General features: G+C 38.8%; 1 protein-coding gene across 1 annotated transcript; it reads right to left on the reverse strand.

Moving 5' to 3' along the window:
* Positions 1-17569: 17569 nt before the first annotated feature.
* Positions 17570-20126, reverse strand: LOC124266416 (the record flags this gene model as incomplete). Its single annotated transcript, XM_046701225.1, has 3 exons — positions 19832-20126; positions 18635-18856; positions 17570-17624 (listed from the first exon to the last, which is right to left on the reverse strand). Coding segments are annotated over exons 1-3 (489 nt in total), but the record flags the coding sequence as incomplete, so codon positions are not given.
* Positions 20127-22050: the final 1924 nt, after the last annotated feature.

The raw sequence follows: 22050 nt of genomic DNA on the forward strand, positions 1-22050 counted from the left end.
AGTTTTCACATCAGACTTTAGCCCGATAATAGCGACCATTAGATCATCTGTTGAGTATTTGCTGGTAAGCCCCACAGCCCCTGTATCCTCCTGTGAGAGAGCTGACTGCCTCGTAGACATGGGACCGGGCTTACACTCCACGTCACCACACAGAGTTATCGACATCCCCAGAATAAGCCTCAAAGTCAACGATACATACTTTTTCGCCACACACAATCCATGAGTGATTGATTGTTTGGTCCTGCTAGGTTGTGAAAACGAGCCGATTATAGCTCCATATTGCTCTGAACGTATACCCATATCGGGAGCTGACTTGAACACGTCCACACTTCACATTACCCAGCATGCCCAACAAACACTTACCTCTTTACGTTTGGCCTTGCAGTCCTTCAAAATCAATCAAAGCTGGGTATTTCAATGTCGGTGTGGAAGTTTATGTTACAAATCCTCTCCGGCGCTATAAATGCCAGCGATTGGGACATGGAACAAAAACTTGCAGAAATAACACGGTGTGCTCCCGTTGCAGTGGTAACCATGAAAGCACTAAGTGCACAATTGTAATCAAGTGTGCTAACTGCAATGGAGAGCATTTGGCCTCATCAAAAACATGTTCCTTTTTCCAACGAGAATCCCAAATTCTTAAAATCAAATATATATACCCCAAATATTTTTTTTCTTGAAGCAAAAACAAATGGTTCCAAATCCATCATGTGTCAGACATCAATTTCCAACAAACCAACCCATTCTGAATGATGTTACTCAGGTGTCCACGCATCTGTGTCATGTTCTCAGACAGAGGAATTGTCGGAACCCATAAATGACGTCACGTCTGAACCAGCTTTGCAAAATGGTAAAGATGCACCCAGTAGCCTTAAACGCTCATCAAACTATGAAAAGAAAAAACATAAAGAGAAGGACCAGGGCTCTCCAGCACATCGAGGTGCTTTCTGAGCCATCTATTGTAGAGGTTCACAATCCGTTTGAACCTTTAGAGATGGAGGTCAATCCCACACTCCCACTCCATGGGAGTCGACCCTACTCCCGATCAAGAACTCAAATTAAGCCTCCATGAGCTCAAATACCATCATTCAATGGAATTGTAGGGGACTAAGGAATAATCTTAATGATTTACATTTACTTATAAAATATTTTAAACCGTCAGCATTTTGTTAACAGGAAACCTATTTCAAAGAAAACGATCGATTTGATGTAAGACAGTATAATTCATACAATTATAATTCTCCCCCAGGGCAAAAAGCCACTGGAGATATTAGTAAGACAGGCCATAATAGACAGTCCTGTTCCTCTGAATACTGCACTTCAAGCTGTTGCTGTACGTGTGACCATGCTTATTGTTTTTACTTTGTGCTCACTCTATGTGCCCCGTTCTTCTTCTCTCCTAAGGGGAGGTGGGGTAGCCCAGTGGTTAAAGCGTTGGCTCGTCACGTCGAAGACCCGGGTTCGATACCCCACTTGGGCACAATATGCGAAGCCCATTTCTGGTGATATTGTTGGAATATTGCTTAAAAACGACGTAAAACTAAATTCACTCACTCACTCACTCACTCACCATACTACCCACCCACCTACTCACTCACTCACTCACTCCTGCTGATCTTCAAGAACTTTATGGCCAATTTTCCAATCCTTGTATCATCATGGGAGACTTGAATGGCCACAATCCCCTATGGGGGAGTACACATACAAGCTGTAAAGGGAAAGTACTAGAAGATTCTATTTCTAACAACAAACTGTGTCTCTTTAATGATAATTCTAACACATATTTATATCCTGGGACAGGTACATATTCTTCTTTCGATTTATCCATAACAGACTCTCATCTCCTGAATGAGTTTGATTGGTCAGTCCATGACGACCTGTGTGGAAGTGACCATTTTCCAACCATTCTAAAAGCTATAACTCCGTCTGATGTTCCTCCGTGTCCCTGATGGAATTTCTCAAAAGCTAACTGGCCTTTGTTTCAAATAATGTCATCAAACAAATTGAAACCTGAACTCTTCAGAGATGTTTCCAACCCTGTTCAATTATTTTCAGATGAACTAAACACAGTTGCTGACGAATGTATTCAAAAGTCCTCTACAAATCTTCACATACGTAAACCGTGGTTTAACAATGATTGTAAGCAAGCTAGGAAGGCACGGAAAAGAGCTGAACACTATTTCCGTCGCCATCCAACGGTGCATAATCTGAATAACTATAAAATTCAAAATGTTAAAGCCCGACATACAATTCAGCACAATAAACGCCAATCCTGGCGAAATTATGTGTATAAAATAAATTCACGAACGCCTATGTCCAAGGTATGAAACATGATACAAAGAATTAAAGGTGAGGGTACAAAATCGAACATCCACCATATTAACAACAGAGATCAATTACTGACAGATAAGTTCGATATTGCGAATAAATTGGGCGAAACTCTTGTTAAACACTCTTCCTCTTGTAATTATTCTAACTTCAAAAATATCAAAAACAACAAGAAAAGAAAATTACTAATTTCAATTCAGATAATGGAGAGGATTATAACGAAATCTTTTCTATTCATGAGCTCCATGATGCTCTTGAACAAGCTAATACTACTGCTATAGGAGCTGATACCATCCACTATCAACTCCTGAAACAATTACCAGAACCATGCTTACACACTTTGTTAAATATATTTGATGATATTTGGACTTCTGGTATATTCCCATCATCATAGCGTGATGCCATAGTTGTACCATACCAAAACCCGGACGTGATCATACTGATCCCTCAAATTATCGCCCCATTTCCTTGACTAGGTGCGTTTGTAAAACTATGGAACGAATGATCAACAATTGATAACTATGGTACTTGGAATCCAATAATTATTTTACAAATATTCAATGTGGATTTCGGAAAAATCGAAGTACTGTTGACCATTTAGTCCGCTTGGAGTCATTTGTTAAGAATACAATTATTAACAACCAACATGCAGTTTCTATCTTTTTCGATTTACGTGGAAATATGGTATTTTACAGGATTTACAGGATTTTTGATAACGAGGCCGTTAGCCTCACTTCATGTCCAACTTTTTAACTGACAGGCAATTTCAAGTCCGCGTGGGTTCAACCCTGTTTGATCATTATCATCAGGATCAGGGTGTCCCTCAAGTCAGCATTTGGTCGTAGTGTCCCATTTTTGACAGCGTCTTGGTCACTGATCCGTTAAGGTTTGAAGTTTCGCTATCAAAACTGGTATAAGTAGCTGTACCAATTAAGGGTAATTATGGGAATGCAATCAACTGAGACAAGTACAGAAGTGCATCTCTATTGGTTCCTATATCTATGCCGTTCCAAACTTGATTATGGCTCTATCGTATATGGTGGAGCCTGCAAAAGCAATCTAAAACTATTAGATTCAATCCATCACCAAGGTATAAGACTTTGCCTTGGGTCGTTTAGAACTGCGTCTGTTGACAGTCTCTACGTCGAGGCAGATGAGCCGTCTCTTCCACAACGCCGTGTAAAATTATCTTTACAGTACCTCACTAAACTATACAAATTAGTCCAACCCTGCATTTAACTGTGTCTTCTATTCCCTCCATGAGGATTTATACTACAAGAAATCTTCTCTTGTTCCGCCTCTTGTGGTCAGAATTAAACCATTCCTTTCTGCTGCCAGCATTCATCTGGAAAATATATCTCCTTCCCGTCTTCTTTCTTCTCCTGTTTGTTACCCAGCCACGTCGGCATTTCTGGGAATACAATGGCCGATCTTGCTGCCAAGGCAGCACTCAACAAATCTGTGAAAACACTTCTTATTCCATACTCTGATTATATAGCTTTCGTCAGATCTTATATCCGTGATCTGATGCAGAAGAAGTGGGACACCCAAGTAGGTATAAATAAATTACATGAAATAAAACCCTATATTGGTTACATCTACTTGGGTTGTCAGTCCAGATTTGAAGAGGTCATAATGCGACGATGTCGTATTGGCCATACTAGATATATTCATGAATACCTGTTAAAAGGGTCCTCCGTTTTGCATTCCTTGTGATGAGAGAATCACGGTCAAGCATGTCCTGCTTGACTGTATTGATTTTTCCATCACAAAGGATAAATATTTCAATGTCAAAACAATTAAGGATCTTTTTTATAATGTTAATAAAGGAAATAGAATTACCAGATAGATTTTGAATGATATGTTTTGTAAACAGATACGTGATATTTTACAAATGGTAGTTTAGATTATCAAGTGAGATTGTTAGTGGCTGTATCCTCAAAGGGGGTTATAGGAGGATTTATACAACAAGAAATCTTCTCTTGTTCCGCCTCTTGGGCTCAGAATTAAACCATTTCTTCTGCTGCCAGCATTGACCTGGAAAATATATCTCCTTCTTTCTTCTCCTGTTGGTTACCCAGCCACGTCGGCATATCTGTACTTCAAAGTGTTGTCACTTAAAAGTTTACTATTTTATATGCTCCAAAAATACATGTAGTTTGAAATAAAATGTGATGTACTAGTTGTTGTACTGTCCTTTGGAGACAGGATTTTATAACCTTTAAACATATTTCATATGTTTTCAATATGATGTTAAAAAGGGTATACGTTTGAGGGTAAAGTAAGACTATTTGGGAGGTCATTTAAACATTTTTCAGCGTATTCATTTTAAAATTCCACCCGGTTTTTCCATCAAGGTTACATACAGTACAACCAGAAATTATTGAGAATTAAAGATTGTAATTTTTTAAACCTTTTTCACATATTCTCACGTTTTAAATGTGAATATTAGCAGAACATAACTCCAGATTCAAAGACAGGTGAACAGTTAGTATTTTGTCAAGTCACCATGGGCAGCAATGCAGGCTTTAATGCGGCGGGGCATACTTCTGATCAAAGAAGTTAGATGTCCATGCTGTCCCAATATCGGACCACCTCTTTTTTCATTTTAGCAATATTTGTCAGATTTTTCTTATTGATACTTTCCTTCAGAAGTCCCCAAACATTTTCTATTTGATTAAGGTCAGGGCTATAGCTTGGCCAATCTAAAAATGTCATATTTTGGGTCCTAAACCAGGCCTGTGAATGCTTTGAACGATGTTTTGGGTCGTTGTCCTGCTGGAAAATCCAAAAATTTCCATAGAACACGTGAGCAGATGGAAGTAAATGTCCCTCGAGAAGATCTGTGTACCGCTCACTGTTCATATCCCGTTCAAATACACAGAGGGGCGTTGCCCCTAACACAGATATATTTCGGACTGTGCTTTGGGCGCTGATACAAAGGTTTTTCAGTTTGTTTGGTCCAGAATTTCAGTGTATTAGGAAACAGCTACACAGAACTTTCATCTGAGAAAATCACATTGTCCCAGTTAAAATTTCTATGCTGTAAGCACCAGTTTAACCTTCGCTCTTTTTGTTCAGGTTTCATGATCGGTGATGGAATTCCTAAACTTTTCCGCCAACCCATTGCATGCAGCTCAGTTCTAATTGTCTCCTTACAGACAGCCACAGTTCCTCTATCAATCATATCCAGCCTTAAGTTTTCTAAACTCCTTCGTTTGTTTTTAGAAACAAGAATACCAAGCCGCCTCCTGTCACCGACAGTCAATTTTCTGGGCCTGCCTGCGCCTCCCTGGTGCTCAATACGATATCCATTTGCAATATTTTCAAAACACGATAAACATTGGACAAAGGGATGCCTGTTCTACTTGAAATCACTTTAGTTGATCTGATGTCCTTGTTATAATACTCTAAAATCAACTTCTTCTTCTCTAAATTGTCCATACTGAGGATCAGTGAAAATGTTGTCTGCTAGCAAGTAAACAAAGGGGGATAACTCTTCACAAACTAATGAAAAAGGATTAACGGTGTTGTCTCTCTTGAATGAAACCAAGCACTTGATAGGTGGTCAAGGTTGTTTATACTAGAAATCCAATTAAACATATTCCTAAAATTCTCAAAAATTTCTGGTCATACTGTAAATGTTGAGATTGAGAAATATTTTAACGTTAGTTTTGAGTATCTGTTTTAGAATCTAATTTAACTACAAAAACATTATATTATTTGTGTATTCAATAAGACAAATCCCATTTGTGATTTGTAAGCCCTATTGTGAAACATATATTTGGAAATATAATGTGAACAGCTGGTAATAAATTGGTTCGAATGTGTGTATAACAAATATTTTTTCTCCTTCTTTTAGTTGTATCAAAGAGGTTTTATTTCTTTAACATATATCAATAAAAACAAAAGTAAAAACACCAATACAATGTATGAGTGAGTCGGTGATATTAAATACCGTCGGAATCAAACAAGAACAGAGATATCGACCTTGTATAAAGTAGTTCTGATTTTCATGCGCTAATGCGCCCTGGAATAACACGAGTTGGTCACGAATGGTACGTCATTCATTTTTGTCCACACACACACACACACACACACACACACACACACACACACACACACACACACACACACACACACACACAGAGAGACAGACAGACAGACAGACAGACAGACACACACACACACACACGCACACAGACACACACACACAGACACACAGACACACACAGACAAACACACTCACTCACTTTTGGGTTAAGAGAGATGTGGCAATAGGTCAACTTCTTCTGTATCGACTCGCCTTTCTCAATATTATTTAACAGTTCTGTGACAATATACATGTGTCCTTTTGGAGAATGTCACATGACATTAAGCCGTGCTTATCATATGCGTATACCCCATTACCGTCTAAAAATCAACGTTCGTATTTCAGCTCGAAAGTGCCCTAAGCAGCTTCCACTTGTTGAAAATGCCAAAGTCAGTCGCGGACATCGGAGGATCGTTGGGAGCGTCAGGACATACACGTGCCACCGTGGTTACCTTGACAAACCTACTTTAACGAATACCGCCAAAATCAAATGCCTTCGAAACTTAACTTGGGGTCATCCTATGCTCCACTGTTCAGGTCAGTATGACGAGAATACGAACAGCTGTATATCTTCCTCATATACTAGGCACATAAAGAAACTGTGCACACAAAAATTTAATCTAAATTTATCAAACCTGTGTAGACACATAAGGATTTAAACTCAGCGATTAGTGACATGTATCCAACGTCAGTGACGTCAGTGGGTTCGTCCTTCAGACGTGCAATACGTTGTTGCACGTGCATTCCGGGAAAGAGAAACAGAGCAAATGAATGCCACATAATACTGTCACTTTGGAAAGCTCAAACCATGCCTTTGCAATCGTTCAAACAATTAAACGGCTATTGAAACACATAGCATGCCAAGGCTCACGTCTGCACAACGTCATGAGGCCATAGGGATGGTCAGTGGGGGAATGTCTCAACGACAAGTGGCTGCACATTTCCACTGCCACCGGAACACCATTTCTGCACTGGTGAGACGCTACCAGAACACAAATGACGTCATCGATCTGAACAACACGTGTAACAACGCCAAGACAGGACAGATGGATAAGGGTGACCCATCTTTGCAACAGGTTTCAGACTGCAGTGATGACTGCCCGAACCATCCCAGGACTTCGCCGTATCCACCCCAACACAGTTCGACAACGTTTACGTCATCACGGGATCAGACCACGACGACCCGCCATACGGCCTATCCTGACACAACGTCATCGACAAGCTCGCCGAATGTGGTGGAGAAATGTTGTTTTTACATATGAGTCGCTACCACAAATGGCGTCATCGATCGGCCACCATATCCCTTGTTTTGGTGGAGAAATGTTGTTTTTACAGATGAGTCCAGGTTTAACATTTCCCATAGTGATGGACGTCAACGTGCCTATAGACGCGTGGGAGAACGTTATGCACAGGCCTGTGTCTTGGAGAGGAATCGCTTTGGTGGTGGTTCCGTGATGAGTTGGGGTGGAATAACAGCACGCCAAAGAACTCCTTTGGTGATTGTTCAGGGCAACTTAACTCGACCTGTGGCAATTCCTTTTCTGCAACGTCATGGCCCTGGGTTAACATTCCAACAGGACAATGCCCGCCCTCATACGGCAAGGGTTGCTATGGATTTCTTGCAACACCACAACGTTGACTTACTGCCTTGGCCTGCAAATTCACCGGTTCTCTCCCCGATAGAGCATGTTTGGGACGAGATGAATCGACGTCTACGCAGTCTTCCTCATCCGCCAGATAACGTCCTTGACCTTGCAACAGAACAGAACCGTAAGTGGCCACGACAAGCATGGGTTGCGAAAAAAAAGCTCTTCCATATTTATCATCTTTGTAGCATCAAACATAGGAATCGTGGTTAACTCATTAAGCCCGAGAGCCCCATCACTACTCAACACCAGGAAGCCCTCGCTGATTGCCCACTCTCTGTGCCGAGACTAATTAGTGCTAGTCACACCTGATTTCCCTGGCAGGTTTCCGGGATCACAGGAAACTGTCTAGTCGTACAAACAAGTCCTGATTGTTTAATTGTGTCGTAAAGATATATGTTGAAAGAAATCAGGTGTGAATACATGTCGTGTATTGCAAGCTTTATGTAATTTTATTGCAAGTTTCTCTTGTAGACCTTTTGTCGGCTTGTACATTTATATTTTATCACAATATGCATACACATGTATTCTTTGTATGTTAGAGATGAGACACACGTTAACAAATTCTCTCTCTTATATCATTGTGTGAGGTTTAAATTTACAAAAATATCTATGACAATGACAAACTGTAAAGAAGAATTTACTTTCATACTTTATAATCTTCGACGAAAATAGCGGTTTTGCCGATACATTTCTAGTGTTTACGAATTATTTTAATGAAAGTACTATAACGCTAGTCTGTGACTAGCACAAAGCACATTCATAGCATTGCACTTTATTTCATACAGATTTAATGCAGAAAACATACGTGACCATACAAACATACATATACAAAATGTATAGTACATATTCCTTGCATAGACATAACACAAAGAGTCACGTGATAGGGCGTCATCAAATTTCCCGAATAGAACGTTCGGTATCTCAACTGTTCAATGTAGTGGCTGGTCATATGTTATCTGCGACCAATCGTATCATGAGATACCTGTCACAGAGGAAAGGACAGGTGATGGGGCGTGGGCGAAATTTCTGAAGAGCACGTTTGGTCACTCAGCAGCTTGGATAGAGATTGGTTATTGGCTATATCCTTGACCAGTCGATATGCTGGGTTTCGGTTTTATCAAGTCAGGTTTTATTTAGTCAGCCCTCGTCTCTCTAAAATGCCAAGGTCACTGACGGAAGTCGGCTTGTTGGGAGTATTCACACGTACTCGTGTCATCAAGGTTACCGTGATATATCTTCCATTCTAATTCAACTTAGTATGTAACATGAGTTCTGATTGGTAAGTGCTGTAAATTTCCGACCATATAATCAACATATACGGTCGCAATTTGAAAACCGATTCACCAAACACTTTGAATGTATCCCTAAACTATTGGGATAACGCTCCTTTGCAGGACATTGTCATTTGCAGATGCCATAGGTCAATTATCTCTCCTGTCCAGCTAAAATGGATGGAATTTGTGTTAAAAAAGACAAAACAGTATCATAAATTTAATTTAAATTCAAACAACTTACTCGCAACGGGCTGTTGACCCAACACTGTTAGATCATGAAACAAGATTCATGACGTCATTATGGAGCGTGACGTTACCTGCTGTGACGTCATTTGACAACAGAACTGATAATGGCCCATAGTTGAGGAATCAGCGGGCCGCTCATTTCAGTAACTTGAGGGCAGTTTCATCGTAATTCCGTCATAATTTTAGCTATAATACTATGATCTATTCATCATTGTCAGTTTTAGTCTGTGTGCACATAATAAACGTGTGTAGTTTGAAAAGGGAACTACTTTTTCTGGCGATGGTGTAAGTTCAAGGAGTGATATGATTAACCTTTGACCTAGAGGAACTTTGACCTGGTTTAAATAATGAATTTCTTTCACGAAAAAAACAGCGAAAAAACGAGTTGAATTAGAATGGGGATAACTGTACTGCGCGTCGCCGATATAACTAAATTTGCAGCTATATAACCACCGGCATATGTCCCCAATTCCGTCAAACACAGTACAGTTATCCCCTAATTGAGGTGATATCTAACACCGCCTGCCTTGGAAACCTTACTTGGAGTCACGTTGATCTTGAAAGTTCTCATTGCATAGTCGTATGTATCCAGTAAATATATATTCACGTTACTATGTGAAGATGAACTGGATTCTACTATGAAGCTGTGTATTCTTTATTTCTTTACATATTTCTGTTCCAGTTCTGAAATGTCCAAGACAACTTTCATTTGTCAAAAACGCCAAGGTCAGTGACGGAAGTCAGCTTGTTGGCAGTATTCGCACGTACACGTGTCACCAAGGTTACTATGGCAAATTTGTTCATGACGTCACTGCAAATACAACATGCCTTGGAAACCTCACCTGGAGTCGTGTTGCACTGAAATGTTCTGGTCAGTATTATCAGAAGCAACGGGAGGAGAGAGTGAGCTGTACACTTATCACATGCTTGACACTGCATGAAAATACTGCATTTTAATATATTCCATCGGGTTTGAAATATGGTTTGGAATTGATGAATTCTATGTCCATAGATTATCACCTATGGAAAATGTTCGGAATGTGTGGTCATAACATGCAGTATTTCCATGTATGATGCTTTAGTATAAAGATTTTATGTAGAATGTTTTATACAGGGTTTCAAATTGATGGAAATATAAACGACCATGCCTCAACTGTTTCAACAGGGATCGAACATGATGCAAATGTTGAGACTGTTTTCACATATTTCGAACGGTACGAAATCTCACTAGAAATGTCTGTCCGTCATACACCATGTCTCATGATAGAGAAACTGAATCTTAGCAATGATAATATTTACTCTTGAAAGAATCATATTTTATTCATAAATATACACCAAAATTGAATGGCAAAAATGATTTTGTGTACATCCCTCTGTTGCAATACGCATTATGATGTCATAGGTTCCGATGTGACGTCATAGTATTACAGCCTGTGTCAGTTACTGCATAAGCGGCCTGAAGAAGCAGGTACATTCTGCAGGTACAAAAACGTTTGCCAAACGTATTTCATCCTCATCTTTTTTTGAATATGAATATATTTGGCAAACGTTTTCAACGGGTAAATTCTGTACCTCCTTCTTCAGGTCGTTAATGTAGTAACTGAAACACCCTGTAGCACTATATATATTACACACACACACACACACTCTCTCTCTCTCTCACACTCACACTCACTCACTCACTCACTCACTCACCCACCCAAAGGTGACAGTACATTGTTTTCAGTCTCAGGTTTGAAAGAGATGTGGGACAAGGTCAATCAGTGCTGGATTACTTCTGTATCGACTCGCATGTCTCAATGTTATTTGAACATTTCTGTGAAAATATACATGCGTCCATTTGGAAAATATCAGATGGTATCTAGCCATGCTTATCATCGTATTTCAGCTCGAATGTGCCCTAAGCAGCTTCCACATGTTGAAAATGCCAAAGTGAGACCGGGAAGTCGGGTGGTTGGGAGCGTCAGGTCATACAAGTGTCACCGTGGTTACCGTGACAAATCTACTTTCACGAATACCGCCAAAACCAAATGCCTTCGAAACCTATCTTGGGGTCATCCTATACTCCACTGTTCAGGTCAGTATGACGAGAAGACGAGCAGCTGTATACCTTCCTCATATATATCCACCAGCAAATGCTCCATAATAGTATAGTGACGTAGCCTAGTTGTTAAAACGCCCGTTCGTCACGTCTACGTTCGGGTTCGATTCCCAACATGGATAGAATGTGTGAAGCCCATTTCTGGTGTGCCCCGCCATGATATTTCTGTAATATTGCTAAAACGGCGAAAAAACATACTCACTCATTCACTTACTCACGCACCATGGCAGTATACATATAGTATTCATAAGAGACGCATTTTGAATCTGCAACTGATCAGGACGACAACAACATCACACATCCGTGACTACCGAGTCTGTAACACTGCAGCATCTCCTATTGATTTGGTTATCATATAACCCATGTGATATAATCCTTGCACTGGTTTCCTGTTCAATTTCGAGTTTACCTCAAAGTTCTGTGTACAGTCTTTAAGTGTCTCAACAACCTTGCCCCTACATATCTCTCATCTCTCCTAAACCAATATGCGCCTTCCAGAACTCTTCCCAGGATATACACCTCCTCAAAGTACCTCAAGCTCGGCTCACCTCTTTTGATAAGAGGAGTTTTAAGCCAATCGCGCCTCTCTTATGGAACTCTCTACCGCTCCAAATCAAACTCGCCCCGACGACCCTGGACTCTTCCAAGAAGGTCCTAAAGACATTCTTTTTTACTAAAGCCTATAATTGACATTTTCCCTTCTTCTGTAAATAGTTTTAATGCGCCATGAGCATGCATGAGCAGGTGGACACTGACGCTTTACAAATATCCACTATTATTATGGATGGTTTGTTGTATAACGCCGCACTCAGCAACATTCCAGCTGTATGGAGGCGGTCTGTAAATAATCTGGACCAGACAATCCAGTGATCAGCATCGTGAGCATCGTTCTACACAATTAGGATACGATGACATGTGTAAACCAAGTCAGTGAGCCTGGCCACCCGATCCCGTTAGTGGCCACGACAAGCATGGCTTGAGGAAAACCAATTCTGACCCGGCCCTTCACGGGTCTCTGCAACTGGGTTGATGCAGGTCTTCCATGTTTATCATATTTGTAGCATCAAACATAGGAATCATGGTTAAAGGGCAAGTGTACACGAAAATGAAGCTATTTTTCTTGCTCTTTTTTAATATGAAAATTATTTACTTGGTACTTTTAAAGACAAAAACAGTAAAATTATAAAATTAACTATATATTTTTTGTAGGAAAACGATTTTTATTTTACACATTTACCAAGTGTTCCATTTCAATAGTAAAAACACCATGGCTTATGTCCCTTGGAAATGACGTAATTGGTGCCACATTTATAAACAAATGACGTCATCAGGTTGTATGGAACCGCTTCACGTAGTGCAAGTACAAGTGTTTGATTCCAGCGTCTCAGATGCGCATACTATTGAATTGAACATGGTGCACTGTTCGGTTCCTCGCTGTATGAACCACAATGCAAACAAACATGAAACCAAAGTAAGTTATTTCCGCTTCCCCAAATCACCACGGAGAAGACAAGAATGGATAAAATTCTGTAAAAAGAAGGATAGTGACTGGAATGGCCCGACTAGTGAATCGCGGGTGTGTGTCGCGCACTTCGATATTTGCTGTCGTGTGTCGCGATCGACGACTCTCAGTCAGTCAGCTGATCGGAAACAACTACGCCCCGATGCGGTTCCATCCTTGTGTGGTAATGAGGTCAAGGGACAGCACTCTCATCAAGAGCCCGACTGGTCAGTTTTTGTAAACAAACGACGTAAAGTCGAGGGAACTCTGGTAAGTAAGTGAATACCAAAATAATGTAAACATGCTACCCTAGTTTATAAGACTGTAGTTTATATATATAAAATAAAGAAGTATTTATTCATAGTTTCGGTAGCTAATTAGATGTGCGTCTCGTTCACTTCCTGGTTTCAATGACATCGATCCTCGGTGATCAGCTGATCGTTGAGCTAAAGTATTGTGCTTGGTTTTGTGATTTTGAATCGGAACCATTTGTGGAATTTTTTTGGGGGTGAATAACGTCATCGAATGCTTTTTTTTTGAAATTTGTAGCCGTTCTCATTCACGACTGGGGTAGTGTTTACCAATACCAGTTCCCCTCGATGCCGGAGGGCAGTCAGTGTGTGGAGGAAAACGAAGCTGTCAACATCCACTCACGTACATCTTCTACTACTGAGACAGTTGACGTGGGAACAGACACAAACCAACTCATTTCGGTAAGAACATTAATAAAGATATAAAATAAAGAACAAATTACCTGTATGTTATTTCGCATGTTAATTAATACAATATTTAAATCTGACTTTCCTTATAGACCGTGCTTTAAAAATACAGAAAAGTTAGGGTAATAAGACAACACTTACTGACAAATTTTAATTAATGAAAATTATTTTGCATATTTTTTACAATTTTTGAATGTTTGTTTTGTATCTTCCAAATGTGTAGTGTCGGAGTAAGTCCTGTCAGTGTGTGACACCCTCCTTGATGTCGACTGGTACCCAGAAGAGCATGAACACATCTTGGTGCACAATTGCTGTCCAGTGTACACCAGATACATGCGACCGTGCTACACAATATGAGGTAACAATAACATGTTTACAATAACTACTCATTCAAAATCTACATCCAGTAAATATTGTTCTGTATTGAAACATGTACATTATGTTATGTTTTAGTGATATTGTAACAGAATTGATTTTGATGTAAATATCTGGTAGTAACTGAGCATTAGTGTATGCACTTACAGCCCTAATACTATTTATGCAAATTGGTCACATTGTTACCCAGGCACCAGGTGATGCTGACAGCAAGAACAATATGCCTGACACAACTGATGATGGAAATGACACTGATGAAGATTACAATCCACATTCAAGTCAGATCAAGTTCGAAGAATCTCAATCCCAGCCAGAGTATGTATTAAATGTGCCAATTCCCAATTTATGTCATATCTGCCATATAACGTGTAATAATTGTGATCGCACTGATGTAACATGTACAATTTTCTATGTGATTTTGACAGTTGTTAATTCACATTTCAGGTCCCTGAACAACCATATGGAAGAAACAAAGTTCCTGGTGTTTGAATCCAATTTGCTGTCACTTTTCATGTTTTGCAAATTCTGCTTTTATTCATGCAGAGCCAAAATTTATCATATCTGTGGTAGTCTGGTGACAGTGCAGGTACAGTGCCTCAGACACCAAGAGCATGCATACTTCTGGAATAGTCAGCCAATACACAAACAATTGCCACTTGGCAATTTAGCCATAGCTTGTGCTGTTTTCTTTAGTAGTCTTTGCCCAGCAAAGGCTCTAAGGAGCTATTCAACTATGAACATGTACAATATAAGCATGTCAACATTTCATAAACTCCAGAGAAGCTACATAGTCCCAGCTATTTCAAGGGTGTGGTCAAAACACCAAACTCAGCTATTAGCTGATAGGAAAGAGAAATCTGTACGTCTGGCAGGGGATGCAAGGTGTTGCTCACCTGGACATACAGGTATGTCCACACTAGTTTGGCTTCAATAAGTTATTTGGCTTATAAATTTCATGTGTAACTGGGAATAGTAAGAAGAATTGGCTGAAAACCATTATGAAATAGAAATGTTTCACTGTATTTGATATATTTAACATGAGCATGTCTTGGAAGAAACGTTGTGTCAATTGTATATAGTATGTATGTGTTTATGTATTACAGCTAAGTATGGAAGCTATACATTGATCGATGTGGACACACATCAAGTTTTGGACATCCAGTTGGTGCAGGTAAGAATACAATCCTGTCATAACATAAAATGACATGCACAGCATAAGAGTGAACATGCTCAGTTGTGTACAGTAATACTTTCTGATGACTTAATGACTTAATTTACATTGCTCTGTTTCAGTCAAATGAAGTGGCCAATTCGAATGCCATGGAACTTGAAGGATTGAAAAGGGGCCTTGCACATCTTGAGAATGCCAGAGTAAATGTTTCAGACATAATAACAGACCGACACATTCAAGTAAAAGCTTATATAAAGAGGGAGAAAGGTGGCATTAAACATTGGTTTGATGTATGGCATGTTGCTAAAGGTGAATAGTTTTTAAGACCCATCATATCGTGATTAGACTTAATATTTAGTGTCATTGACACAGTTATGGCATGAAAATGCTTTTCAGAAAGTGGAATATAAATTAAATATTATTCGACAAATATATTAAATCACCTTAACCTTAACAAACACACTCCGAGGTAAGTTTACTTCAATAACTTTTTTTCTAACAAGTGATGATCCATTGTACCAGCCGCATTTGATGTTTTCAGGTATTTACAAGAAACTTCAAAAAGTAAGCAAGAAGAAAGGCCTGGAAATAATCAGCCTGTGGGCACACTCCATTTCCAATCATATGTACTGGTGTGCTGCCACCAGCCATGGCAATGCTGAGGAGGTGCTGGCTAAGTGGTTGTCGATTGGCAACCACTTAGCTAACATACATAGTGGTCACAGTGAAACCTTTCCATCTTGTATGCATGGAGAAATTCAAGATAGAATTTGGATACCTGCTGGTATGTAAAATTAACCAAGCAACTTCATAATGTATGATATTACATTTTCATATGCAGCCTGACATTCAAACTTGAAGTTTTGTAAAATTGTAATGATTATCACACTAAGCATCATCATTGGTTTGTTACAAACCCACACCCATCTTTCCATTTTCTTGATCTCGCCCACTCAGTCAGCTCCCTGAGTACAACTGACCACTCACAAAATCAAATATGGCTCTGTGATTAGACATGTTCATCACTGATAATGAAGACAAAAATGGCATTCATTTTATAAAAATATATTAAAACATGAATTTATTCTTCAGGAACACGAGCTCACAAGGAGATAGAAAGCATCTTAAAGTCCAGATATCTCCTGAAAGATGTAGCCAAACTGTCACCTCATGGGCAGACATCATACCTTGAAGGATTTCATAGTGTCATATGTCACTTCGCTCCAAAGTTCTACCATTATCATTACAATGGTATGAAGGCAAGGTATGTACCAACTTACTATCAAAGAAAACTGTTCAATTGTTTTTTCACTGGATAACAATTAGCCATAACCAGTTTGCCTCACATTTTTGATAGGATTTACTTATTTTAGTAACCCACTCAGAGACAATAATAGAGCATACCATGGTCTCGGTCCTGCAATCAGAATTTTGAATTTCTTTTATTGTTAACTACAGTTATATTTTTGTGTATGCCATCATATAAAACAGTCAGTGGTGAAATTACTGTTTTAACAATAATAATATTGTAACAGGTTGTTGATGTCTGCCCTCCACTTCAATGAGAATGGAACACGACTGAAAGCACACACCAAAACAGGAGAAGAGAAATGGAGTGTCTCATATCCTAAGAGCAGAAACTGGGAGGCTACTGCTAAACCTATCAAAACAAATCCAACATATGGTATGATATTAGTGATATGCAACTTTCATGACATTGTTCAACTTTTGCTATTATACACAGATATAATGCGCAATGATGGACTTTTTCTTTTATGACAATGACGACATGTAGCCGGTAATGTATATTTGGTATTTACTTTTTCAGAATATATTGGCGAGCTGTTACAGGAGGTGTCCGACATTCGAACAGAATTTCCAAGTTGTGCCCTTGCTGACAACTCCCTAAATGAACATCAGCCACCCTGCATGACTGAAACTCACGGAAAGAAACGGGAAAAACAAATCGTTGTCAGAAACCATAAAACACGTTTCCATTAAAACAATATTTATTCTAGTGAGAATAAAGAAATCCAGTATATACATCTGATGGAAATGTTGCACGTATAACATGGACAACACAAGAAGGAATCACCTTGCGATGATTTTTCCCAATTTCTGCCAAATCCAGTATGTAAATCTTCTGTAGGCCAGATGTCGATAGATTCTGAAAAATATGAATATGATTTTAAGTACACATACATTGTCTTCATTTCAACATGCTGAACTTTTTAAAATTTCGAGAAATACTACATCCATTTGGATAAAGAGTATGGGGTTTATGGTTCTAGTTAGTGGGGAGGTTTTGTGTATTTCAAGAATGTGTCTGTTTGATAGTGTCATGTCTGATGAGAGGGTGGTGTCACTTTGGAGGAAGAAAATATGGTAGATGACAAGAGGGATAAAGTTCATCAATAACTTCATTCATTACATTAACAACAGGTCAAATTATATTGTACTGTGAAGCATTTCAAGTCGGGGTCACCTCAAATGTTTTATGTTTTTTAACATCTTTAATCCTCGCAAAGACACGAGGGCCTGTGATTATTGTGTAGGGTTGATCTTCCAACTAGGTCTATTGTGTAGGGCATATTTTCATCCAGTACTACACATCCTCAGATGGTTTGGTACACCAATCCGGTAGCAATTGTTGCTTTTATACACTTGTTTACTTTCCTGTTTTTTCTTATATTGCAAAATCCAGCATATCAGGTCATCTCATCTCAACTTACATCCATTTAACTATGTACCAATTACATGATTTTAATGAGTAGTAATATTAAAATAGCCTCTGTTAACTGTAGGGCCATTGCCGAAAACAGAAACGGAAAGAAATTATGAACATCTGGCGGAAAGGAATTGCTCAGTAATCTGTCTTCAGGATATTCACATTTCCCATGAGTTAGAACCTATTATGAGAAATAAATGGGGCGTTCAAATTATTAATACACTAAAACAGTTAAATGAAGGCTCCAGTAACAAAAGCATAGCATGATTTACCTGTATAAGGCTTATGAGGTACTACTTTTCTTGTATCATTTCTCTGGATATACAATATTATGGAAATGGAAAAATATTGCTCTTTTTTCAAATTCATCTACAAATACATGGTCTGTATCTTGTTTTAGTAATGCAAATAATAATTTTAGAAATTATAAGCATATTTCGGTATATTACTTGTGTATTGGTTCATCATCACCTATGGGGCCACTGCTGTCAATGAATTCATTGTAGTATGCCTCCATACTATACTTGCTCAGTGATACGTCATGGAGGCCAGGGTGAGAAGTAATGCAGTTGTGATTTGATGTATCAAGCTTTTCCCTGATTGGAGCAACATCCTGACAACATAGCTCCTCTACTTCAGACTGCATGTGAACGCAGTGACCACAAGTGCACCTGTAACATTATCGAATGAGTAGTAATTTTACTTTGAAAAATCAATTGACTTGTATACTCATGAAGAAGCCGTTTTTTTCCTGCAGTATAAATTCATATTTGCATTTATATTTATTGTATGTGTGTGTGTGTGTGTTTCATATCATATCATAACATATTTGAATGAAGAACTTTTTCAACAGTTTCCAAGAGCTACTACAATTTTCTCATTAACAGTCAAAGGTCAGAAAAACTTATAACCATTGATCAATGAATGTACCGGTTTACAAACAAAACATGTCACTGTCAGTGCAGTGTCCCCTATTTTCGTGTTACTCAGATAAGATGTCGATAACGTATACTGGATGTAGCAACTTGTTTTTAATCGAGTGATAGTAGATATGGAAAAAATATACATTATCTGTAAACTAAAGTTCGTTCACTGTCGTTCTTTGATCCTGGTTTTGGTTAGAAAACACGGTAAACCGGAAAATTGATGTGCTGCGGTTTCACACACCCGATTTCACAGAAATTAATGTAACCACCAAATTATGAAAACACATTGCAAACACAAAGCAACATATACAATGCATATTCTTTATAATCAGACATGGTGTTCACATAATACAAGAGTATTTATTTGTCTGATTTGTCAACGTTGTAAACATATTTCCGGTATTACGTGCCCACGGTAATGACTGCGTTGGGAAACGAACCCAGAACTACGTACGTGTTTGGGGAAGATAAAGCGAACTTTACTCAAGGAAAACGACAATAATACTACAATCTAGTGAAAACTCCTGTGAAGTTAGATGTAAGTGTTATCTTCAATTATTGTTTGGACAAGCATATTTGATGACACTGACACTGTGACGGGATGGACCAGGCGAAAAGCAAACGAAGAGTGCTGGTTATCAGGCATAGCAAGCATCACTACAAATAAGTTTATATTTTGAAATGTACATTATTTAGATAGAAGTAATATTATGATCTTACCACGGTGGTCTCGATGAATCGGACTCTGCGCTTGACGACACAATGTTTGAAGACAAAAGGTCTTCACTGGGTTCCACATCATGCACTTGATCGTATCTCGTCTTTACTTTGAAGTCTGGGAAATTAGCCCTTGTCGGTTCAAAGGAATATGGTTGGACGTTTTCTTGATTCAGTGAAAATTCTTCGCAATCAGACGACGAATCCGAGGCCATGTTGTTTGTGACAGTAAACTGGTACTGGATGTCTTTCACGTCAGATTAAGACAAGCTACCAGTTAGAGTGACACCAATTACGTCATATCTAAGGGGGGTAACTCAGGCCTGTTTCGCTCTGAAATCGAATGCTTCATAACGGCGCACCATTTTCACACGTATTTTCAGGTTCAAACTATTAATATGAAAAAGATGAGTGCATATATCCAAAAATGAATAAGTAATAATTCTAAAACTGAATTTTGATTCATGTAAGAAACAAAATGATTTTTTCGTGTACACTTGCCCTTTAAGTGGAAAAAAAATCATAATGAAGCGGAAATCTTAAATTCGAACCGTCCCTAGCTTTCATACTAAAGGGTACAACTTTACAGTAAATTATTCCGACTAAACCACAAGGCCACTCATCCACCTAAATTAAGACCTGGTATTATTTCTACACCATACCGGCAACTGAGATGTCAAGTAACATACTTTACAGTGGTAATTACACCACCACTAGTACTCCAGTACTAGAAACAGACACATCCATACACCATTTCAAAAATAGAAATTGTTTCAATTGAAGGTACTAGATCTCCCTGTGACAGATACATTTTTTCATGAACATGGCATTGAACAGTAAAATAAACAATAAAAAATACAATATGGCCACGCTATTCTCTGTGAGTAATATTTGGCAAGTCGAATAGGTTATACTCGGCCTGACTTTCTCACTGGCCAATAATGTGGTTTGATTGACGGTGATTCACTGTATACATGTTCACACCGTATGGATATCTCGGTGTTTATTGTTTCGTGTGTACAGGTTTAATAATAATTCAAAGTTCCTCCTTCAGACCTGGGCTATGCTTTGTTTTACTGTGGGCAAAAGTTGATTTTTTTTCAACCAGCGATATCACAGATGTATGCCGGCGGTCTAAAGTATATTAAATGCCAGATATTCCTATTTAACTGAAGGATATTCTGAATAATGCGACAAGATAATGATGACTTGGGAGTTTGGGGGGCTTGTGTTAGGAGTGGATTTCAAAAACATAAGCTATATAGATGTTAACGTACACAGTGACATATAGCGCTTCTTTGGTATGTCAGGATCACTTATTCGTTGGAAGGAATTTCAAATTCGTTTAATGTCGGGTTTTTGATTTATCCGTCACATACTCATGCTCGAAGATTTTATACAATGCTAAACGTCCTGTTTCAAGTATGTATACTGAAAAAAAATCAGTCTGTATGTGTGTAATGATCAACGTTACTTTTCCAGCAAATAAACCAATAAGACCCAGTTGTCCTAGTCAGCCCTCGTCTCTCAAAAATGCCAAGGTCACTGACGGACGTCGGCTTGTTGGGAGTATTCGAACGTACTCGTGTCATCAAGGTTACCCTGATATATCTTCCATTCTAATTCAACTTATTATGTAACATGAGTTCTGATTGGTAAATGCTGTAAAATTCCGACCATATAATTTGAAAACCGATTCACCAAAAACTTTGAATTTATCCCTAAACTATTGGGATAACGCTCCTTTGCAGGACATTGTCATTTGCAGAAGCCATAGGTCAATTAACTCTCCTGTCCAGCTAAAATGGGTGGAATTTGTGTTAAAAAAGACAAAACAGTATCATAAATTTAATTTTAAATTGAAACAACTTACTCGCAACGGGCTGTTGACCCAACACTGTTAGATCATGAAACAAGATTCATGACGTCATTATGGAGCGTGACGTCACCGCTGTGTCATTTGACAACAGAACTGATAATGGCCCATAGTTGAGGAATCAGCGGGCCGCTCATTTCTGTAACTAGAGGGCAGTTTCATCAAAATTACGTCATAATTTTAGCTATAATAATATGATCTATTCATCATTGTCAGATTTAGTCCGTGTGCACATAATAAACGTGTGTAGTTTTAAAAGGGAACTTCTTTTTCTGGCGATGGTGTAAGTTCAAGGAGTGATATGATTAACCTTTGACCTAGAGGAACTTTGACCTGGTTTAAATAA

The sequence above is a fragment of the Haliotis rubra genome, unplaced genomic scaffold (genome assembly GCF_003918875.1).
Source record: "Haliotis rubra isolate DU_JTF1 unplaced genomic scaffold, ASM391887v1 Scf1255, whole genome shotgun sequence".
Classification (NCBI taxonomy): Eukaryota; Metazoa; Mollusca; class Gastropoda; order Lepetellida; family Haliotidae; genus Haliotis; species Haliotis rubra.